This window comes from Gekko japonicus, unplaced genomic scaffold, assembly GCF_001447785.1.
Source record: "Gekko japonicus isolate JY-2015 unplaced genomic scaffold, Gekko_japonicus_V1.1 scaffold1288, whole genome shotgun sequence".
Classification (NCBI taxonomy): Eukaryota; Metazoa; Chordata; class Lepidosauria; order Squamata; family Gekkonidae; genus Gekko; species Gekko japonicus.
Window position 1 is genome coordinate 235,967 of NW_015163127.1, and position 12,155 is coordinate 248,121.

The 12,155-nt window shown below is 44.3% G+C and overlaps 1 protein-coding gene across 1 annotated transcript; it reads left to right on the plus strand.

Annotated features, from left to right (window-relative positions):
- The first annotated feature begins 2,714 nt into the window (after nucleotides 1-2,714).
- On the plus strand, nucleotides 2,715-3,212 carry LOC107106730 (histone H2A-like). Its single transcript, XM_015406913.1, has 3 exons — nucleotides 2,715-2,787; nucleotides 2,998-3,080; nucleotides 3,111-3,212. The coding sequence occupies exons 1-3, from the start codon at nucleotides 2,715-2,717 to the stop codon at nucleotides 3,210-3,212; spliced, it is 258 nt and encodes an 85-aa protein (XP_015262399.1).
- The last annotated feature ends 8,943 nt before the right edge of the window (nucleotides 3,213-12,155 follow it).

The window sequence follows — 12,155 nt, forward strand, 5'->3', positions numbered from 1 at the left end:
CATAATCTTATAAACCTCAATCATGTCACCCCTCAGTCGTCGTTTCTCCAAGCTAAAGAGCCCTAAGCGCCTTAACCGTTCCTCATAGGGAAAGTGTTCCAACCCTTTTATCATTCGAGTTGCTCTTTTCTGCACTTTTTCCAAAGCTATAATATCCTTTTTAAGGTGTGGTGACCAGAACTGCACACAGTATTCCAAATGAGGTCTCACCATTGATTTATATAGGGGCATTATTATATTGGCTGATCTGTTTTCAATACCCTTCCTAATAATCCCCAGCATAGCATTGGCCTTCTTTATTGCAGTCACACACTGTCTCGACATTTTCAGTGAGTTATCTACTACAACTCCAAGATCTCTCTCTTGATCTGTCTCTGCCAGTTCAGACCCCATCAACGTGTATTTATAGTTAGGATTTTTGGCTCCAATGTGCATCACCTTGCACTTGGCCACATTGAACCCCATTTGCCATGTTGACGCCCACTCGCCCAACTTTGACAGATCCCTTTGGAGTGCCTCACAATCCTCACTGGTTTTCACCACCCTGAACAACTTCGTATCATCCGCAAATTTAGCCACTTCACTGCTTACTCCCATCTCCAAATCATTAATGAACAAGTTAAAAAGCAGTGGACCAAGTACTGATCCCTGTGGTACCCCACTGCTTACACCCCTCCACTGGGAGAACTGCCCATTTATACTCACTCTCTGTTTTCTATTAATTAGCCAGTTTTTGATCCATAAAAGGACTTGTCCTTTTATCCCATGATTTTTGAGCTTGCTTAGGAGCCTTTGATGAGGAACTTTATCAAAAGCTTTCTGGAAGTCAAGGTAAACAATATCTATTGGATCCCCCTTGTCCACATGTTTGTTCACCCCCTCAAAGAACACTAACAGGTTAGTGAGACAAGATCTTCCCTTACAGAAACCGTGCTGAGTCTGCCTCAATAGGTTTTGTTCATCTATGTGCCTACTAATTCTTTCCTTAATAATGGTTTCCACCAATTTACCCGGTATCGACGTCAGACTGACTGGCCTGTAATTTCCCGGATCTCCTCTGGAACCCTTTTTAAAGATGGGAGTGACATTAGCTACCTTCCAGTCCTCAGGAATGGAGGCTGATTTTAAGGAGAGATTACATATTTTTGTCAGGAGATCCACAAGTTCACAATTGAGTTCTTTCAGAACTCTTGGATGTATGCCATCTGGGCCTGGTGATTTATCAGTTTTTAAGTTGTTTATCAGTTTTAGGACCTCCTCTCTCGTCACCTCAATCTGACTCAGGTCTTTCAACACCCCTCCCGAACTCAGCGGCTCTGGAGTGGGCAAGCACCTCTCATCTTCCACAGTGAAGACGGAGGCAAAAAATGCATTTAGCTTCTCAGCCATTTCCCTATCATCCTTCAGTACTCCTTTTACCCCTTGGTCATCCAAGGGCCCCACTGCCTCCCTGGCTGGTTTCCTGTTTCTAATGTATTTGAAGAAAGTTTTATTGTTGGTCTTTACATTTTTTGCTATATGCTCCTCATATTCCCTTTTTGCATGCCTGACCACAGACTTGCATTTTATTTGCCATAGCCTGTGTTCTGTTTTATCAGCCTCACTGTGACTAGCTTTCCACCGCTTAAAGGAATCCTTTTTACCTTTTACAGCTTCCATTACTTTGTTTGTTAACCATGTAGGCTTTTTCTTATACCTGTTTGTGCCTTTCCTAACCTGCGGAATATATTTTATTTGAGCTTCTAGAATTGTAGTTTTAAACAGTTTCCAAGCTTCCCCAATGGAAGATGTGGTCTAAGGTATCAGGTTCTCCGGATGGAACAATTACAAATTCTGTCACATCTCGGGATACTTCTGTATCTACCTGAAACCCAAGATGAGGGGAAAACATTAAATCTGGCTAGCATAAAGGCTCTGCGTTGCAGCAGGATCACCAATTTAGAAAAGTATTGTGCCATACTATTTGGTACATATCTGAGACCGAGCCTGGATTATTTGGGCTTCAATGTCCCAGATTCTTCTATGGCGCTGCCCCCTTCACTCACATCTTTGATTACTTTGGATTAAGCACTTACTGTCTAGAATTAACTATTGACAACGCAATTAGGTACCTTCTAGCTGATAAATCACCAGAAGTTGCTGCACAGATTGCTGAATTCTTGTCCAAGATTTTGGCAGTAAGGAACCATTTTTAATATTGACGTGTGTAACGATTCCTTGTTTATGGGTGTGTGTCTTTTTAAAAGTTTGGTTGCATGTGATAGTCTAGAGTGCTTGAAGAGGCAAGTGTGGTGTGATTGGTGAGTGACAGAGAGGGGGAGGGGTTTTGGAAGTGATGCTGTGTGGATGAATATGTATGTCTATCAGGAGTGACAGTTATTGTTAAAACTCTGAATCCATACAGGGATTCCATATAATAAGCGAGAGATTACCGTAACCTGGAAAATTCGAATGGTCGATAATAAAAATGGGTAACAGCCAAAATCCTGTTTTTAGCCAATTGGAGCAATTGGTCCCAATGGAAAGACCGTTTTAAATTATAGTGAAACCAAACACCCAAGTACCTATGGTATGCATGTAGATAGGCTACTCATGTGAATGTATAGGTGCCTGTGGTTACCCTGAAGACATTCAACTGTACATGTAATTTTCAACGCCCAAAAAGGGCTCATATTTGGGAGGCTGCTGGTGACTGTTGCTTGAGAAATGCTGCGATGTTTCACTGGGGAAAGCAAGCCAGGAAAGCCACAGTGAAGGAGACATGTTCTCGTGCCAGGTTGCAGTTCCTTGTGGGCAATGCTCCCTCTATGCTGTGAAGTCTTGTGAGCAAAAATTCTGCTTTGTGAGCTACTGGCATTAAGGTTGTGAACGAGCAAGTTGGCTGCTGCATAAATTAGTTTGCTGTGGAGCCATCCTTCCTGAGCTAAGACAAAAATCTGTGAGCTGGAGACTAAGAAACTGTGAGCTAGCTCATGCTAACTCAGCTTAGAGGGAACACTGTGGGTTGTGTGCATTGTTTGCTGAGGAAAGGAAATTATGCTGAGCGAGTTGAAGCTGGAAGATCCATTTATTTGGCTGGAATACTTAACCACTGAGGCCTTGGCATTGCTAATGCTGCCCGCAACAGCAAGGAGAGTCTGATAATCTCTTGTCACTTGCACCTCATCATCCACAACAACAAAGATTTTTGTTTAATTATATTATTTGTTTAATTGATGGGTAGCTTGATATTTTTCTGTGAGTTGTTTTGGGTTCTTTACAGCCATACAAATGCTGTAAATAAATAAAGAATGATGATGATGATGAACCTGAACCCGGTTACACTCTGCCCCTGGAGAGGCTTTTCTTTCTCGGGTAGCCTGCCGCCGCCACCTGACTTTCGTAGGAATTGCCCGCTGGGAGGGTCAGTTCCCTCTAAGCTGTGGACTCTTGTGAGCAAAAATTCTACTTTGTGAACTACTGGCATTAAAGTTGTGAGCGAGCGATTTGGCTCCTGCATGAATTAGTTATCTTTGGAGCCATCCTTCCTGAGCTGAGACAAAAATGTGTGAGCCAGAGGCTAAAAAACTGTGAGCTAGCTCACACTAACTCAGCTTAGAGGGAACACTGGTCAGGACTCCCAGCTTCCCTTCCATCTTCTGAGTCCTTGCCTCCGTATCTCCTGCTATATGTTCAATGTGTGCTCCCTGTATGTTAAATTCCTTAATTTTCCTTCAATAAAACATTCTCCATTTTACCCTTGGACTGGTTATTAAGAGCTCTCAAAAAGGGGAAAATCCCCATAAACATAGGAAGATCCTCGTTAATACCCCACCTCTCACTGAGGCCTGCCATTTAGCTAAATTCCCCCAGATACTGAAGGCAGCAATTCAGCTTCTTAAATCTATGCGGGTAGGGGTAGCTACTCACTCATCTGTCTACATCTGGGTTGATCTCAGCTGATGCTGCACCTAGCAGCTTTTGCCACTCATGTGTCCAGATGTACAAAAAGCCTGCAACAGCTTTCCATCCCCCGTCTGGTGGAGAGGAAGGAAACAGGAATCACCAGCATAGGTGCTGTAGTGCCAAGGAAGGGAAATTGGCCCTATCCTCCTGGTTTCAAGCACTCTAGACCTACACAGTGTCCGACATAGTGGGGAAGCACAACTAATGGCATTTTGTCAGTTACCACCACCATCATCCCATCCTGTGTTGTTTATTTGTAAGTGCTTCACCCTTGTGGAATGCATGTGTCTTTGGATTGCACCCAAACGTACATTTACCTAGTGCAGCCGTATTGCACATTCAATTCGCATATGGAATATACAAGTTCACTGCCTGATTTTTTTGTTAATTCTTCACCAGTGAAACTGTCTAAAGACTTTTTATCACTTTATTCCAGTTTGGTTGCCAGCATGCCATCCCTGTTATAAACAAAATCTTAATGGTGGCTGCAGAAACTGAAAACAATTGCCAATGTCAACCTGTGTGTTTTTTATCTTTTGACAAAAAGGACTTCAGTTACTTTAACTTTGAGACAAGCAATAGTTATAATAAGGCTCCATTCTGTGGGGTTAGCAGGAAAGTGAGGTTTAATGCTCAGAAGAGGAGTGCAGTAGGAGGATTGCCCTTGTTTTCTGTTAAAAGCATTTGTGTTCTCAATAGCTGTATGTCATGCATGAATTCAAGAGGTGCGGTCCCCCCCATTACTGCCTCCATGCTGTGAAACTACACAGCTTGCATTTTTGCCTATCATACAACTGTAAAAGGCACAAAAGGGAAAAGGTGGAAACTTTAGAAAATGGTGAAGTCAGGTAGTCAAGGGAAGCAATCATGTGGGTAATGGAGCTTGTATTTGTGTTTAAATGTTCTTTATTCATCATATCTGCTTTATAATGAAGTAGCTTAGAACAAGGCAGATTTCTTCTACCCTATAGCAACAATTCTGAAAGCTTCAAGGTTTTTCGCCTACTTTGATGTCTCCATTGTCCCTACCTCCACCCTGAGTCAATTCCATAAAGTATGAGTAAAGTCTGTTCCTGTCTATTCTTTCAGTACGTCTTCCTCTCTAGTTATTTTATTAGCAGTGGAACTTATTCGGGAAGCATCTAGAACTTTCATGTGTAAGAAGGTCAGTGGACCATAAATAAACACATTGCTCTTGCCAGTTTAAATAAATGTCATCTCTGACAGTTCTTCAAGTCCCCACTGTATAAAACACTAAACTAGACCAATGATATCTGGTGGTGTCCCTACTTGATTACAGTAAGAATGCAAGTTACTTATTGGATATAGAGGAATTTCACATTACCCTTTTTACGCTGGCTTGAAGCCGTTTTTGATCCATTGTGGAGTAAACCAGTATAGGGCTGCCATTTCACACATGGCTTTCCCCTACCGGTAAACAGCTGGTTCTGAAGCGGTTTGCCATTTCAGACTGCACTGCTTTTTCCCGCTTTTTCCTGCCATTTTTAACCCGCGTGGGCGATTTCCGGCTTTTTAAAAAATGTTCGCTTTATAACACTATAACACAACACTCCAGGCATTCCAATGGGGTTGCTATAATGCTGTTTTGCTGTTGTGTTATAGCGCCATAGTGCTCTAAAGCAAACGTTTTTTTAAAAAGCTGGAGATTGCCCCCGCGGGCGAAAAATGGTGGGAAAAAGCGTTTCGGATCCAGGAGAAGAAACTGAAGACTACTTGGAAGTGGTTTACAGATAAAACCTGTAATGGGACAGAAGCGTTTCCTGAACGGGATAGTACAAATATATTTCGGTAGGGAACAGGTTCTAAAACGGTTCTGTATGAAATGTCAGACCAGAAACCATTTGGGAACCGTTCCTGAACTGGAATATATCACCTGTCTGAAATTCCTCACTGTTCTACAGAGTCAACAGAACCAAAGTGTGAATTGGCCAAAAAAAAAAAAAATCAGCTAGAAGAGTGTATAAGTGTACTGAAGCTTTGTCTCTTCTATTTCTAGCATATTGGCCGTTTCCAGCTCTCCCATTGGCTGTGCAATGCACTCCATCAGCCATTGGTCTGTCAGCTGCCACTCAAGAGTACTCGCGTGCCATTGGCTGGGTGCTGGGTCTGCTCCTCTTCCCCGCCCACTGTTGCCTGGCAAATAGCTGTCTCTCCTGACGAAGACACTTCTCTTGCTTGGCTCCTCCATGGGACTAACTTTTTCCTCAGTGGCTGTTGGTAGGCAAACAAGTTTGGTTCTGTCAGTAAAAAGACAAAGGAAGGAAACCCTTTCCAGGCCTTTGTGAGGAACTCATTGGGGCCCATCCTGACTAGGGTTGCCAGCTCCAGGTTGGGAAATTCCTGGATATTCTGTGTCTAAGGAAGCCAGAGTTTGGGGAGGGGAGAGACCTCAGCTGAACAGAATGCCATAGAGCCTACCCTCCAAAGCAGTTATTTTCTCGGGGGGGGGGGGGATCTGTTGTCTGGAGTTCAGTTGTGATAACTGGCGATCTTCATTCTGTTCAACCCCGTTGTGCAGCTCTTTCCCCTAGGGTTGCCAATCTCCAGGTGGGACCTGGAGATCTCCCGCTGTTAAAATTTATCTCCAGATGACTGAGGTCTTTTTCCTCCCCAAACGCTGCCCTCCACAGGATCCTTTCCCCCAAATCTCCAGCTATTTCCCTACTCAGAGCTGGCAACCCTACTTTCCCCTCAGTACCTGTTGCTAGGCAACCAAGCTTGGTTCTGTCAGTAAAAGGTGTGGGGGAAGGAGACCCTTTCTATGCCTGTTTTGGCCTTTGGGAGAAAACTCATTGGGGCCAGTTCTGACTAGGATTGCCAGCTTCAGATAGGGAAATTCCTGGAGATTTTATGGTAGAGTCTACGGAAGCAAGGGTTTGAGGAGAGAAGAGGCCTCAGCTGAAGAGAATGCCATAGAGCCCACTCTCCAAAGCAGTTATTTTATTGGGGGGGGGGATCTGTTGTCTGGAGTTCAGTTGTGATACCTGGCAATCTTCAGGCTCCACCTGGAGGTTGGCTACCCTAGGCATAGCAGTCAACGCTTCAGAGCAGGGTCTGCTAGACCCAGGTTCATGCTGTGGAAGCTGAGTGGGTGATTTTGGACAAGTCACAGACTTTTAGCCTAACCTACCTCACAGGGTTGTTGTGCAAGTCAAAAGGGGGAGAGGAGAATGATGTAAGCTGCTTTGGTCCCCATTGCAGATAAAAACTACTTTTCCTCCTGGGGAAAAGTGGTGGAGGGACGACTTGAGTTTTCAGTTCAATTGGCGCCTATGGGTCATGCCATTTGTTCATTGGTGTAACTCTCCACCTCTGGCAGGGGGTGTTCCCAAGGTGAAAAGGCTCATGGTGCCAAATTCCTCTGGCCATGCCCACAAATCCACCCACAGCCATGCTAGCACAGGGGCCTATGCCATGGTTGCACTAACAGGCAGCTTGGGTGGCCATCCGCCAGCACCTGAGAGCGACGGAGCAGCATTGGGGCCCTGCACTATCATAACTGGCCCTTATGCTAGCATGCCTCAGACATACGCTGACGTGAAGGTCAGTTGGTTCCCAGAGTGCTTTCAAACCCCACCCCCAACTTTGCCCATTGTTTACTGCACCAGGATGATGCAAATAATTAAATAAAAACCTATGTGTATAAGACTGATTTGTGTTCATATTTTTCAGAGATTTTGTAACTTTGGTTGCCAAAATGAAATCAGTTTTTTCCCATTAGTTTGCAACTTGACTACAGCTGATGTTGAATCCTATTACTACTACAGCGTTATGTAAATTAAGTCTATTTCAATGCATGTTTGCTCAGAAATAAGTCCCGCAGTTCAGTAGGATTGCAGCCTAAGGCTGCTTAATACATGAAGATTTTCCAGTACTGTTTGCTCTTCTAATTTGAATGCACAAAATTAAAAATAGCTTTTGCCATCTCTTCAGCCTGCAAATAAGCTAACAGAAGTTATTTGCCCGTAGCCATTTTTTATAGCCAGACTGTTTGCATGTACTAGTTTATAATTTGATAAAGAAGAAGAACATTTGGGAAAGCTTTCCTTCTTGATCCTGGGGAGGCAATTTTTGCTCATCACACTCATCCAGGTAAGTATATCACAGTCAGCTTTACTCGTTTGCTATGCCAGAATTATTGTGCATTTCTTGTTCCTTCTTTTCCTTACCTTTCGTGCGTTGCTCTTTGATCATAAACAAAGGCAGCCTTTTTTGTACAGTGCTTAATCTTTGAGAATAAATGGCCGTGTCTATCTTTCTCTCTGTCCATCTGTCCTTCTGTGGCAGGCATAAGTCATCAGAAAATGAAGCTGTGCATCTTTAAATAGGCCATGAGCTTCAGGATGATTGTGGGTGTTGCAGTGTCAAAAATGAAGGGAATTGGACCATGCTGACCAGAATTATTGCCAGAATTATGCTCCCATCTCAGTGCTGTTTCCAATGGTACCGAAGTTTGTCTATCTCTAGCGGGCATAATTCATCACAAAATAGAGCCTGACATTTCAAACTGAACCACCAGGTTCAGGATGATTATGGGACTTACAGTGCAAAAGATGAAGGGAATCTGAGCATCTTGCCGTGAATTGCCTCTAGAACATTCCTGTACTCTTGCAATAGAAACAAAGCTTTACTTATGAGAAGCCAGGAAGGTGAAGGCAGCACAGATAGGGGTGGTAGAAAATATCCCCTCCATTACAAAACAAAGTAAGGCCCCGGTCACACGGGCCAGATATCGCAGGGGGGAGGCATGGCTAATTGCCCCGGCACAGTTTGATCCATGATTACGCGATCAGACGTGCCGGCGGCACACCACGGGTCCTTCCGGCAGGTAAACGAGGGTGGCGATCACACGACGATCCTGCGGCGCGGCAAAGAAGCGGCGCGGCGCGATCACACCAGCAGTGGCTAGGCGCTGCTGCCGTGGCAAACGGGGTCATTTATTTTCTTTTAAGCTCAAGGAAGGAGGAGTGGAACTTTTGGTTTCGTGTTCAACGCCATGCGCGATTCTGCACAGCAATGGAACTTTCACTTTCCTCTTCGTGCGCATGCACCGTTGGGTGCTTGTGCGTATCCTGTGGAGACTTGGAGGGGGGGGGAACCTGTTTACGACGGGACATGGGCTGGCGCCGGATGCCACGAACTACCACCGGAAACAATCAGACCCCAGCCCTTGCCCCGTGGTTTCCGGAAACTAGTACCTCGGAGGTACTAGTTTTTTATGCCGCATCTTCGGTGGGAAGCCTCGGGTTCGCCATGGGAGCTCTACCCTTCCCAGATGTTGCGGTGTGATCGTGCCCAGAAAATCCGCCTATCATCTATCTCAGTAGCATGGCTAATGCTCCGTGTGACCGCAGCCTAAGTTTAACAACTTCTTTGAACTATCAGAGCCTATGCAGAGTAGTAATTAAAGTATTTAAACAAAGTTTGAGTCCAGTGGCACCTTTAAGACCAACAAAGTTTAATTCTGGGTATAAGCTTTCGTGTGTATGCACACTTCATCAGATACTGATGTCAAGTCATATCTGATGAATTGTATATGCGCATGAAAGCTTATAGCCAGAATTGAACTTTGTTGGTCTTAAAGGTGCTCTGGACTCTGAAGACTCAAATTTTGTTCTGTTGCTTCAGACCAACACAGCTAACCACCTGAATTAGAGGAAGAGACCAAGGTTCAGATCCCAAATCTGCCAAGAAAGCTTGGGCCAATCACACTCTTCTCAGCCTTAACTAGGGATGGGCACAAATGGGGAAAATATATTTCAATTTATGGTTTGTGCCATGTGCAGTTCGTGAACCACAGATTGTCACAAACTTTTTAGTGCTAGATGAACTGGTTTGGTTCGTGATACTCTGTATCGCAGCAGCAATGTTTTGCACTGTGTGGTCTGCATCCATCCCCTGTCATGGAGCAGAACCACTTTGTAGCCTGGTGGCAGGACTATCCCCTCCTGAGGCCTGGGCCATACCCCAACAGTCCAGACAGACAGGTCTTCTGATTGCCACCAGTGGGCAGTGAGGGAGAGGTAGCCGTTCTGCTGGCTGCTCCAGAGGTCTATCATGAAGTGCCCGGTTTTGCCTTGCGCTTTGGAGAGCTCACCCTTGACCGTCATCACTGTGGAGTGGTGCATGGAGGGCAAGACTCATCAGCTCATTGTCCTCCATGAGGGGACAGAGTACCGGGAAGCTGGGTGTTGCAGCAGTCAGTGAAAGGCTATGTCCTCAACGAGAGAGAAGGATGGGCCATTATGGTGACCTCACCCTCTTCCCTCTCACACACAGGATTTTCCCTCAATTTTTTCTTCCTTCTTGGCTGAACAGCCCCTTTATCTGTTCCTTTTTGAAGGTTTATAACTCTCCCACACTGTCACTTTATGGTATTTTGATGCTGGCTAAGCCCTGGAACTTGAGGGAAGAGACAAGACCACCTCTTAAACTTCTCAAAATGTCACATGTGAGGCTTAAAGTTCAAAAATAAAAATATTTTATTCAATGTAGAGGGGAAAAGTCAGGTGAAATCAGGGGTAAAATGTCTGAGGTGAATCAAATATAACTCTGAGGTAACTTGGTATAATCACAAACTCACGTTCATACGTTTCCAGCATGTGAGAGTTTAAAGCTTTACACAAAGTTAGAGTTTTTGAGATGAGGGGCTTTTATTTCAGTGTTTTCTAAATACTCCAGTATACTTTCTTGAGTTTATCTGACTCTTCAGGTTTTAGAAGGCAGGGATACACTACCAAGTACCCACATTCCTTCTCTAAATACACCAGGGATCACTCCACTCTTTAGAACTATCTTCCTTATCAACTGGGCAGGGAATTTCTTTTCTCTAACTAAAAGATCTGTCCCTTTTCCTGGCCCGAGTGGGGGTCTACACCAATTCTTCCACTCCTCCTTGACAACCTTCCCAATCCTTGTGTTAAACGGTCTTCTCTTTAGCAGTCAGTTCCCAAGTCTTTTGGCTCAAGCCAAATGAGGTGGGAAGCTGAACAGCAGAAAGCCCATCCTTTCACCCTTCTCGCTTGTTTTCCTCATAATCAGAACTTGGATCACTTTGGGTGAGATTGGAGGGGACTCCACAATCTCATCCAAAGCGATCTAAGTCCTTCTGATCATAAGGGAAAATAAGTAGATTGCGAGACAAATCTGAAGAATTATTTGGTTAGCAGAGTCCTCCAGGCACAAAATTCAGCAAAGCCTATCTGGTTTGTGTGTGCTGATAAGAAACAAACTTAAAAACAGAGCCCCTTTATCTTTGCAACACTAATATGAGTCCTTTATTGTAAGGAGCTCCATTCTAGAGATAGGATTCTAATCTAGTCTAACTAGCTAGGATGGATAGAGATGCAAGAAGCATGTCCTGGCCTCATGGTGCCAAGATGGAGAAGGCTAGCACAGAGTGGAGAGAAGGTGTCAAGCCAGAAGGAAGGAAGATTCCCTGAGAGTAGCAATCTGCACATCAAAGGGATAGTATCAGAGTAGTAGAAGGGGATAATCAGAGTCCTAGCATATCCCACTCTGACTCTCTTATAGTCCTTCTCTAAAGTCTGAGGCTAAGAGACAGCGCAAAGTCCTTCACTTCCAATACCCCCTCTTGATGTCTTGTGACTCACTCTGTAAGATTAATCTTCTTTCTTAGAGCTTCCAAGTGAATTCTAGAGAGTGGCTTAATGAGAACATCTGCAATCATTTCTTCTGTTGAACAGTAGGTCAGCTTGAGAATTTCTTCTCTTTGCAGCTTTCTCACTAGGTGATACTTTATGTCAATATGCTTGGTCCGCATGCTCACATCTTCTTGTTTAGATCGTTGAATGCAGCTTTGGCTCTCTTCATGAATTTGTATGGGCTGTGATACATCTATACCTAGATCTGTTAGTTGGCGTAGCCACTGTATGTCTTGGCAGCCTTGTGCAGCTGATATGTATTCAGCTTCAGTGGTAGATACTGCAACTATATCTTGCTTCTTAATTGAACAGCTTATAGCTCCCTCTCCATAGAAAAATATGTGGCCACCAATGTTCCACTATATCTTGCTTCTTAATTGAACAGCTTATAGCTCCCTCTCCATAGAAAAATATGTGGCCACCAATGTGGCACTAAAGTTGTGAGCAGGTGATTTGGCTACTGCATAATTTAGTTTGTCCTGGAGCCATCCTTCCTGAGCTAAGAGGAAAATGTGTGAGCCGGAG

What these genes read in the sequence shown, in the direction of transcription:
- LOC107106730 (XM_015406913.1), top strand. Translation starts at nt 2,715, where the DNA reads ATGTTTCACTGGGGAAAGCAAGCCAGGAAAGCCACAGTGAAGGAGACA. An exon ending in TCGTGCCAGGTTGCAGTTCC is followed by an intron (nt 2,788 to 2,997) that starts TTGTGGGCAATG and finishes TTAGAGGGAACA; the next exon opens with CTGTGGGTTGTGTGCATTGT. An exon ending in GATCCATTTATTTGGCTGGA is followed by an intron (nt 3,081 to 3,110) that starts ATACTTAACCAC and finishes CTTGGCATTGCT; the next exon opens with AATGCTGCCCGCAACAGCAA.